We start from the raw sequence: 11,365 nt of genomic DNA, 5'->3' as shown, positions 1-11,365 counted from the left end.
ACTTGAGTATTTCAACTTTATTCTACATTTTCTGCTACTTCATACTACTACTTCACAACGTTTCAGAGGGGAAACATGTGCTCTACGCTCCACGACATGTTTTTATTTTATGGCCATAGTTAGTAATGACCTGGTTAAGATCAAACCGCCCAACACTATGTAAAGTATTTAAAACGAACTCTACCTCGACCAGCTGCGACAACATAATGCGTCTTACACATTTAGGCGTCAGCGATATTAAGCCAATAATAAAATATGTAATAATATAAAAGTGACAGGGGCCAACAATGAGTACTTTTTTTAATTGTGATACCTAAAGTAAAAAAATATATATATATATAAAATAAAAAAGTAATTAATGTAAAAATAGAAAATCAGTAAAATGTACTTTAAGTATCAAATGTAAAAGTACATGTTCTGCAGAGAAATTGCCCCTTGTTATCATTATACTGTTCATACTGATGCGACCATACATCAGCAGCACTTCACTGTTGTAGCTGCTCCAGGTGGAGCTTAGTTTTAACCACCTTGGGTAAGTGGGCCCGGCGGTTCCCAACCGAGGGGTCGAGCCCCTCAAAAGGGGTCACAAGATAAAACTGAGGGGTCGCGAGAGGATTAATGGGAGAGGAGAGAAGAAAAAACAAAGTTCTGCTGCGTGAATTTGTTCTTTTGATTATTAATTTATAACATTATTAATTTGTGTCTATGTTTCAGGCTTTTTCTCTAATCCTTGCTCTGTTTTAAATTCTTGGATAATTTGACGTACTCTACTTTGTAACACCCTGAGACGTTTAGAGGTGAAATGTTTCGTTTGGTGGAGGCACTAAAAAACTCACACGGACCCGTTTTTTAGTAGGTGGTCACACGGCAAAAAAAAACAAAAAAAATGAGGCTCCAGTGGTTTCATCTCTAAAAACTGTTGTTGTTTTGTAACCTCATCACACGTTTTGTGTCCAATCTTAATCTGAACTGTAACTGGTTGCGATATCTGTGGGGTAAATGTGTGGTGGAGTAAAACGTACAGTGTTTCCGTCTGAACTGCACCGGGGCGAGGGCAGAAGGCAGCAGCCGGGGCGGGCACAGTTGCTTTCCACCGCTGCCATTGGCTGAGCAAAGCGTGTGTTGTGACCCCCGCGCCGCCGAGGCCAGGGTCTCCCGCGGCTGGGACACACCTGAGAGGTGCAGGCGACTCATCGGCCGCACTCTGCTGCCCCCTGCCGGGGGACGCTCCGGGGGTGCACCGTGAGCCGTGGCACGGAGATCTGTGAGGTTGTGTGGGTCCAGAAACAGCGGCGGGGCCGAATGAGGTGTGCGGGAAATCAGCCGCTCAACCGGCTCTTAGACGGCGGAGAGCTTGTTACTTATCCGGATGTAACGCCAGGTTCAACCCCGTGGGTGCTTTCCTCCCATAGTTGCGTGCGTGGGTGTGTTTGGAAAATGACATCTCCCTGCTTTGCCTGTTTTATTACAGGGGAATACTACATCTCTGCAAAGGTTTCACGACAGGACTCGAACTTCGGCGGCTCCTTCCCCCCTTGCTCCCTCCCCCTTTCCCGGCTCCTCCTCTGTCGGGCTCCTCGGGCCGTCGAGCGATTCTTCCCAAACTTTCCGTCTCGGAGCTTTCCCGAAGCTTCTCCTCGGGTTCGCGGGACAAGGGGGCTGGCGGCGGGAACCGACGGCGGAGATGTGCGAGATATGAAACCCAAAAGATGGTGCTGATGACCGAGCAGGCGGACAGACCCCTGACCCCGTTATCCGCCCCGGAGCAACTTTTCAGCAGGGACTCCCAGAGGAATCGGTCGACGTAAGTCTGGATAAGATGGAGCGGAAGGGCCCGGTTTGTTTTCCAGCTCGGGAGGAGGCGACCGGGGCCTAATGCATTGTGGTTATTTGCATGTGTATCCTGCCTCGACCAGAGTGTTTGAATTAAAGGGCAGTGCGGATTTTTCATGGATGGATGTGACGGCGTACGTGGCACGGCATAGGACCGGATAGGGTCCATTTAGAAAATCCCGGATGACAAAAAAAAACTTTTCGTATGAACTTCTGGGTATGAATGATAATGACTTGTGCGTTATTTCCGAAGAGATGTATATGTCGTGTCGTGTGTGTGTGTGTGCGTGCGTGCGTGCATGGGCGCGTGTGTGCGTTTTGCTCGAGCCTCTGCAGACCGCTCCTGCAAAATGAACGTGTCGCGACAGGTCCGACGGTCTCGTTCTCTCCCGGCCGGGTGATTCGCGCAGCAGGAAAAGAGAGAACGGTGTCTTGTGTCATGTGTCCAGGTCTGAAGCGGAGCACGGAGGCGAGGGGAGGCACCGGAGACGCGGGCGGTCCCCCTCGGACCTCCGTCTTTGTCTGGACGCGGAGTCGGACCCCTCGGAGAGCAGGAAGAAACCGGCCAGCTTGAGGTGAATAGACGCTTATGATGTCCGCTGTGTGGTGGCTGATACAACGCACTGGTACCACTCTACTGTAAAAACACACTCTTTAGTATCAAGGACGTTTCCGAGTGTTCATCAATGTCCAATTATAGTCAGCAATTACAACTTCTCCTATGAAGACATGTTTGATATAGTTAGAACTGGGTTTTACTATATTGTCATTCATTAAATGTATGAACACCAGCCTCCACTTATGGGGCCCACCAGTCGTGTACGAGTACATTAATAATCTGCTTACAACTACATGTATAGCGTGTTCTAAACAAATGTATCAAATGATTACATACTGCTGATAAATGCGAGTATAGTGGGGTTAGAGTCAAGTGTTGCCAGGAAACCTAATGAACCCACCGCGGCTGAAAGGTTCTGTCAATCAGTCGATTGGTCTATTGACAGAAAATGAATCACTTTTTTGTTTGTTTTTTGTTTCAATCGTTATTCAAGTTTAAAAAAAAAAAAGGCCGACATTCTCCTGTTCCTGCTTCTTTGCGAGGACTTCTTGCTTTTCTGTGTTTTATAGTATTGTAAATGAACTATCTTTGGATTTTGGACTGCTGGCCGCACGAAACGAGATATTTGGAGACAAGCGAGTTTGCAAACAAAAAGTACACGGACACTATGTGAAATAGAAATAAGACAGTGTTATAAAGAGATGAATTACACAAGGACCGATGGCATCCTTGTGCATTTGTGGTATATTGTTATTGCTGCCCAACGATACACAAGACCACAAAGGCACATTCTATGCCTGCTCAAGCACAACCATAAGTCAATACACAGGGTCAACGTTCCAAGTCTCGTACTGTGCCTGTTCACAAGTCGGAGGGCTTCTGGAATTTAACCAGACTTACTTCTATTTGTTTTTACAAACAGGTGATATGAAACAAATTCTTGACGCCATCAGCTTAAAGTAGGGAACATCATGTGAACTTTACATGCTTTGCGTTTCGCCAGTCGTTTTTAGAGCTGAGTTTGACCAACACCTAGCAACCAGTTCTTGTCCTTTTGACAAATAGTACATAAATTAAAAAGTTTGATAAATGAGGGAAGAAACATTATTAATATTCTCTGATCTACTTTAGTCTACGTAGGCAGTAGTCACAACCTACTGTATATGAATGTTTTCAGATAAAGTTTCCTGATAATTAAACCATCAAATAGCCCAAACTGTGTTAATTCTTACTGAAGTTGACTTTTTGGATCCTCTCAGAGTGACATCAACTGTCGTTTTTCACCCTCCAACTACAGTACAGCACTATGATTCCTCATAACTGCTGTATACCCGCATGACTAAAGTGCTGTGTACGGATTTTTCTGTTGCCGTGTAGGCATGCCCTTGCATAACACACGGCCGACACCACGCCGAGCCGATGAAGGACATTTACTGTCCTCTAGTAATATATTCCGTGTGGATCAGTGGAAGTGAGTGTGCAAATCATGTTTTATCATGAGTGTATCATGACAGCGCCACCTCGCCTTTCCTGCTCAGGTGTTACAGTGCTATTTAACCATAAACACTGACCGTTTATTTGCCAGACTGAAACCTGTGGAGCAGCTTTCACCATTGCTGAGTCCAAGTGACTTTGAAACGAAGTTTGAAAGGAAGAAGTCGCAGCCCAGCCAGGTGGGGGCGCGTTCTGATCTAACAGTTTTCGCCAAACCTTTAACAAGTTTTGCACGTTTTTTGCAGTCCCTTAACAAAACAAAATGTCCCTTCTGTTATTTTCAGTTATCAAAGACAAATGCCCAGTATCATAAGTTGTTCAAGGAAGTCAGCAAGGATGAGTTACTCAAACAGAGTAAGTGTCAGATTTTCTTTTTGGTTGAATGTGAGACGCACAGATGTGTTCGATTGTTAAACTTAACGTGACGTACTGTATGTGCCCACAGGTTACACTTGTGCCCTGCAGAAAGACATGTTATATCAGGGCAAAATGTTTGTCTCTGATAACTGGATCTGTTTCCACTCCAAAGTCTTTGGAAGAGATACCAAGGTACGACACTGGAAATGTGACTTCGGTGCCGGTTCATGTTTTATGGCTGAATTCTCCCGTGTAACACGGGCGATGATTAACTAAGATTAAACAGAGCATTTTCTCCTCTCCAGATCTCAATCCCGGCGATTTCCGTGACATTTATCAAAAAAACCAAAACTGCATTATTAGTGCCAAACGCCCTGGTGATTGAAACTACAAGTGACCAGGTAAGGAGACTGTTGAGAAGATCAGTTTTTAGTCCCATTGTACATAAACATGACAGTGATTTATAAATTACTGGTTTTTCCAGCATGTATTTGTCTCCTTCCTCTCTCGAAACACCACCTACAAACTTCTGAAATCCATCTGCATTCATTTGGAGGTAAGTAACATCTTCAATAAAACATTAATTAATCCCTAATATGATTCAGTATTTTCTAATTATATCTCTAATTAAAACATTTTCAGTGGAGTGTGAACATCAGTTGAAAATGAGAGCAGGTCTGAAACAATTAGTCTGTTTAATCGGTTAGTCAACAAAACATTAATCAACTTTTTTCTTAATGAATCGTTTAATCACAAATATTAAATGTTTGCAGGTGTAGGATGTTTGTAGGATTTGCCACTATTATCTGTTCTATGTCAAATTTGAATCAACGTCTTTGTATTTTGGACTTCTGGCTGTTTGAAGACATCGTGTTGGGCTCTAGGGAGTTGTGATGGGCTATTTTTCACTATTTTCTCACACTTTACAGTCTAAACAGTTAATTGATTAATCAAAAAGAAAAAAAAATTGACCGTAGTTAAAATAATCATTGGTTGCAGTCCTAAATTGGGGAAATTGTAAAATTGTAATCTTAAGCATTTATTGCATGAAAATGTCCAACTCATGCTGGTTTTAAGTCATGTAAATTTGTGATAAAGTTTGAAAACTCTAAAGTCAAAGTCATATATGCGATCGATATTTCAAGCACAAGCACAAAACGCAACAATCCTAAATTAGCAACAACACCATTGAGGTCACGTTTTATTTAAAGCTGCACTAATTAATATTTTTTTTCTAACGATGGGTCAAATAACAAAACGTGCAATGTGAAAGTTGTTGCTCATATTGATGAATCCACAGCTCATTGTAACCCTCCTCTGCAGTTCCCCTCACCTCTATGCAGCATTTCACTGTCTTTCAGCTTATTGTTTTGATTTTTACGAACCAAAAAAATAGCTGGTTCACTCCCGAGTTTGATTCATAGTTGCATGTTAAGCCGAAGCTACGGAGCTCGAGCACGTAGCCGCAGAAGATATGCAGCAGCTGATGTTCATTTTCCCCGTTACGCATGGGGACTGCAAGAAATGGGATTAGCTGCTTGTGTTTCGGATGCCGGTGCAGATTGTGTACAGCAAAGACAAACCTAAGAATGTCGAGGAAAGACTCATCAGTCTTCTCTTTTTCAAACGCACGTCTAGCGAAGCCACTTTTCACCGCAAACCCTCCGATCATCGCGATCACTGCTCCATGTGAATGAATGAACGTAAACATGGCGATTGAAAGGGAGACGTTTCCTATTCAGAAATAAGACAAGACGGAATAGAAGTTACTTGGATGTGACCACAGTTATATAAGAGCAACAGTAGCCCGTTGTCACCCTATATCACAAGAAAAAAAAAAAAGTGAACAGAGCTAATGTGGGGAATATAATAAAGCACAACGATGCACGATAAATCCATCTAGTGTTGAAGTGGTGTCATAAAAAGGGTGAAATCCGATGCCGTACTGTAAATTATAACCTGCACCATCTAGAGCGTGACTCAGCTCTAAACATCCACTGTACAGTACCTGCCCAGCATCGAGCAGCAAACAGACAAAGTTAGCAACTAGCCGGTGAAAATAGTGGAGCGTTTAGCAGCTAAAGAGACATGTATATCTCTCAGGAGTTGGCAGAGACCAAAAAAAAAAAAAAAGGGCTAATGGAGAGTGAATATCAGTCTTATATTCACCATATGAACATAAACATGACTCAGAGAAGGTAATGATATGTCAGTGTTTTGTTTATAGCTTGTTCCAGCCAAAGAGTCGTTAAAGTTTCTGTTCCATTCTACCTGCTAAAATGTGGTCACTGTCGTTCCAGGTGGATAAGACCTGTGACAACCCCGTTTCTTCCTCCTGTGAAAATAGCTTCAGAGTCAACTGCACATCGTCGCTTCCTCTGGTCAGTCAGGGGTCTTTTCGCCCGTGTTATGGGTTGTTTTTACTGGATGTATTCATTGTACATGAGTAGATTTTTTATAAGAAAACAATTTTCATTGTGAAGACGTACAGCAATGGCCTGCTCTCGGGTGATACGATACCCACCACGTGTGTGGCATCCATCTTATATTTTGCTGTACGTGCGCTGCAGGACTTCTCTGGAGACTTCTCTGACCTGGACGGGGTTGTGCAGCAGAGACGGCAGGAGATGATGGAGAGCAGCAGCTCGGGGTCTCAGACTCCAGATTATGACAAAATAACTGGTGTGTGCCCCCTCCTCATCCCTCTATGTATACGTCTACCCTTTACAAAGCTGCTGTATACGGAGGTTAATCTACTGTACACATTTTGTTTTTCCTCTCTTCGAATGCGCTCAGGGTGTCAGGTGTCACTCTGGCTCAGACAGTCTCTAGTTTGCAGATCGCTGGAGTGAAGCCAAGTGAAATTTGAGCCAACCAGGCTTTGCTTTTTGTTATTGTGAAGACAGTTGGCACGAAAACGCTAGTGATCCTGGTGAATAATGAAGGAAATCTTCAGCTTATTGTTTGTGTCGTTCATAACGTCGAGCCAGCTTTTTTCCATGTCGCGAGCCAACATAGAGAACAGGTTGATCTGTAAGGATGTTTGTGATTATGTTAATATTTACTGTGGCGCGTTGTGGGCAGCCGGAGTCACAGGTTCTCTCTGTTTACTCGACCAGAATTCCCCGGGCTCCCAGACACATTCCTAAGTGCAGTGAAGAGTGCAGAGGTTTCGGTCCACGCGGATATTCACCTCCAGACTCCAGGCCAAAAGCACAGAGCTGCCCTCAACAACGGTAGTTTAACAACTGGATCTTCGTTACTACTTCTGTAGTCTTGAGTTTCAGCGTTTATCAGAAGGAATTCAGTATCAAAGGAAATACCAATTATAAGCCAAGAATAATCCATGTATTAAACATTTACTTATTTGTATGTTTAAAGGAACAATTTCACTTTATGGCAAATACTCTTGTTTGTTTTCTTGCTGAGCGTTACATGAAAAGACGAATACCACGTTCATGTCTATATGGTAAATATGAAGCTAGAGCTAGCAACTGGTTACCTTAGCTCAGCATAAAGACTGTACACAATCTTAGGTGGTTATGTGGTTTTGGACAGAGCCATTTCCAAAAGTGTTGAACTTTCTTTAAGGTTGCACCGCATTCATTTGTTTCCAAAACATAAAATGCAGTTTTGTTACACCTACCATCTACCGAATCAATGTTCCTCTTTTCTCTCTTCTTTTATTCGCAGGGTCAACCATGCCAACCTGCAGAGTCATGCTCAAAGACAAACCCTCACAGCCCGTGTCGCTGCACGTCATCCTCCTAATCTATTTGGTTTTGTGAGTGGCCTTTCATTATGTGGAATATGAAAAGCCAGAGCGGTCTGTCAACGCGACTGTTAGATTTCTCTGAAAAGCTTATTTCCATTATTTGGGCGTGTTGGCGATGGTTCTGTGTGGTTGGTGTCTGAACGTTCACCTGTCACTGTGTTTGTGTGTCTTAACAGAGTTAGTGTTCTTGTCTTGTCCTCCTGTTACATGGCTTTCAAGATTGTGGCTCTTGAGCATCGTCTGAACTCCTTGGTGTCCCTGGGGGAACACATTCAAAACGAGTAAGAGCTCGATCCGGTTTATTTTCGTGAGAAGATTTAAAATGTGGAGCGCTGTTCTCATTTCACAGTCGTTGACGTCACAGTTACTGAATTATGTCACATCTCCAAAAGCACTCATGCCGCACATTATCTGGTTCATGATTTAGTGCAAATCTCGTTGCAGAAATGGAGTGAGCCACAGGACCCAGGATGAAGTGAACGCTGAGATCTACGGAGAACTTTCTACCAACCTGTTCAAGCTAGAAAAGGTTTGTCCAGTTTTTATGAACTAAACAGATAATATGGTCACTGAAATATCTTTTATCTTTTTCGTTCAGTAGTTTCTTACCCGCTGACCGTCCATATGTCTGTTACATATCATATATCGAAATGATTTCCAGGGAGGATATCACACCATTTAGTCAAAGACGGTGTGATCTCTGACTAAAGGGCGCGGAACTAATGAACGGAAGTATGTGAAGTGGAAATCCCTTGATTACCCTGAATTGTCGGAAAGTTTGTTGCTGTAAAATAATAATTTTCTTGTAGAAATAGTTCAACATCTCGGAAAATAAGCTTCAGTCAGTCAAACGCCATTTGTATAGCACCTTTCGTACAGGTAGGGATGACTGACAGGCTGATAACGAGACAGCACAACCGTGAGCAGTGGAAAAATTTGAGACTAATACACACAAGAAACGAAAATGACAAGAGAAATAAAACAAAATTAAATATTATAGATACAAATCAATAACAAGACTTAGGCTTTAAGTTTACTTTTAAAGATATCAACCCTTTCAGATCCTTGAGAAAACTGTTCCAACAGCTCCGAGCATGAAAGCTGAGAGCCTCCTCATCAAATTTCTTTTTTTTCTCTGCAATTTGGAACAACTAAAAGACTCGTGCCTCGAGAACTCGAGGTGTCTTACCTGGTTCATACCTTACAAGCATGTCAGAAATCTTCTTCTCTTTCTTGCCGAGAGTTAGATGAGAAGATGGATGCCACTATTTTATCTCTCAGGTGAAGCCAAAGGCTGGAGACGATTAGCTTAGTTTAGCTTAGCATTAAGTTGCGGAAGCAGCTGGAGTCAAAATCCAGACAAAAACTGAAAGGGGACAAAGGGACTCCAGGAAGTCACTGCACCTGGCCAAGAAATAGTCCGGCATATGATCAGCCCCCACGTTAAACCACAACTTTTCATTTTTACATTTAATATTTTGTAATAATTTTGTTTTTTGTGCGAAACGAACGAGACACATGTGAATGAGTGAGCCTTAGAGGTGCTGGTAGGAGTGTTTTTGAACTCTGGACAGTGCCAGGCTGGCTGTTTCCCCGTTTCCAGTCTTCATGCTAAGCTAAGCTAACTAGCTGCTGGCGGCGGCTTCATATTTAGCATTCAGATATGACTTTGGTATCCATCTTCTTATCTAACTCTCAGCAAGAAAGTCTCCACAATAGTTAATAGTAGTTTAACATGGTTTTAATGTGCATGTTATCAGATGTCCAACGTTTTTGTCATCCTAGATTCAAAGAAACCTCCGGAAGCTACTTGAAGAGACTTAAAAGAAGACTGTTGCCCGTTGGCCTGTCCGGACAGAAGCTGTACCTTTTATTAGACATGTTGCTTGAACTCTGCGGATCAGCGGTGATCAGATTTGTTAGTGCATCTGATGCCAAAGCATGGACAGCTCACACATGCAGAGCTTTTTTTTAACTGGTGTGAACTTTAACTTAAATTGTGCAATATGAGCTTCTTTCGCTTTTCCACTCAGGACTATTTTATCGCTCTTTTTAAAACAAAAAGTTGTGCTAGAGGGTAAACTGAAGCAGTGTGTTAGTGGGCCTGTGTTAGTGCTAGTGAAGCAAAGTGTTGAAACCCGTATGTGTAGTATTTATCTGAGAGCTTTGATAGGGGGATTTTTTATTAGGGTATCAGGTCCAAAGGTCCTATTTCAATGTTTTCCAAACATTTCAGAAAAGGTCAACTTGTGCTGTTCTTGTGTTCTTTTATTAGAATTAAATTGACAATAAATTATATTTATGTCATGTATATAAGTTGCTCAGCAGGGGATGTCTTCTAATTACACTTACGACCAGTTTTCTTGTGTATTTTTCACTTACAGTGCGTGGTATCTAAAGACTAAAATTCACTGTACATTTGTGTATATGGTCACAAATGCTTGGGCCGACATGACTAGAGGTTTTATTAGTGAAAAAAATGAGAGCAAAATGAGAGCAGATCAACTGAGTTTAATAGGTTTTTTTTTCTTTTTTGTAAACATGGACTTTTTACTAACACTATTAACTGGAAGTCAAGGGCTCTGGTCCACTGGTTCCGCAGTATTTTTATTTTTCAATGTGAGCAGTTCTTATTGGTCGGGTGATGTGAACTTCGACAAACGACTGCGAACCACTCTTAGAAAATCTGTGACGTAACCTAATCGGACGTATTAACATGACTACAAAGGCGGGTCTTTCTCGGGCAGAGCTCTGTCGTTGTACCTGTCACAGGGCAGGATAACTGGCCCCGTTGTTGTTCTTATTCCCAGCATAACTCCACCCAACTTCCACCTGACTGGAGGTCTAATCAGCCAGAGGGACACCTGTGAAAACACCTGTGTGGACATGCAAAGCGTGTAATTTGCAAAGTAACTACAGCCGCAAATAAATAAATATGGTGGAGCAGAAGTATGAAGTGGTATAAAATGTAAATATTCAAGTAAAGTGCGAGTAGGTCAAGATTTCAGCCCCGCTTCCAAACATAAACCTGGTCTGTGGTCTGGTTCAGTCTTTCTGCTCTGCATCTGACTGTATCTATCTGCTCCTCTTTTGCTCTCTCCTCTTTACTCCCGCTCCGGAGTGACTCATTTTCATTTTGTTTCAAGTTTTTCTCATCCTCTGATTTATTCTTTCGGTGTCACTTGTGTGGCTTCTGTGAGCATTCGTGGCGCATTAAACAGTCGAACGGACTAAAAACGACAGGTACTGGACACATGCGGGTAAGTGCGTCACCTGGTTTGCCCCGATCAGCGGTCATAGGCCGGCGATACTGTGTGTACGTGAAATGCAGTATGCGTATTGCTGTC

The 11,365-nt window shown here is 42.7% G+C and overlaps 1 protein-coding gene across 2 annotated transcripts; it reads left to right on the top strand.

Moving 5' to 3' along the window:
* Positions 1 to 1,345: 1,345 nt before the first annotated feature.
* Positions 1,346 to 10,963, top strand: LOC120805996 (GRAM domain-containing protein 2B-like). 2 transcript variants are annotated; one of them, XM_040156603.1, is made up of 15 exons: positions 1,383 to 1,391; positions 1,472 to 1,804; positions 2,283 to 2,408; positions 3,978 to 4,065; positions 4,171 to 4,240; positions 4,332 to 4,435; positions 4,549 to 4,644; positions 4,728 to 4,799; positions 6,544 to 6,624; positions 6,814 to 6,925; positions 7,363 to 7,479; positions 7,937 to 8,027; positions 8,195 to 8,299; positions 8,463 to 8,547; positions 9,804 to 10,963. In XM_040156603.1, the coding sequence occupies exons 2-15, from the start codon at positions 1,710 to 1,712 to the stop codon at positions 9,840 to 9,842; spliced, it is 1,281 nt and encodes a 426-aa protein (XP_040012537.1). In that variant the 5' UTR covers positions 1,383 to 1,391; positions 1,472 to 1,709; the 3' UTR covers positions 9,843 to 10,963. The 2 variants fall into 2 exon arrangements, with proteins under 2 accessions (XP_040012538.1, XP_040012537.1); XM_040156604.1 differs by lacking the exon at positions 9,804 to 10,963 and having other exon boundaries at positions 1,346 to 1,804; positions 8,238 to 8,299.
* The last annotated feature ends 402 nt before the right edge of the window (positions 10,964 to 11,365 follow it).

This window comes from Xiphias gladius, chromosome 20, assembly GCF_016859285.1.
Source record: "Xiphias gladius isolate SHS-SW01 ecotype Sanya breed wild chromosome 20, ASM1685928v1, whole genome shotgun sequence".
NCBI lineage: Eukaryota > Metazoa > Chordata > Actinopteri > Istiophoriformes > Xiphiidae > Xiphias > Xiphias gladius.
This window is presented reverse-complemented; position numbering and strand designations above follow the sequence as displayed.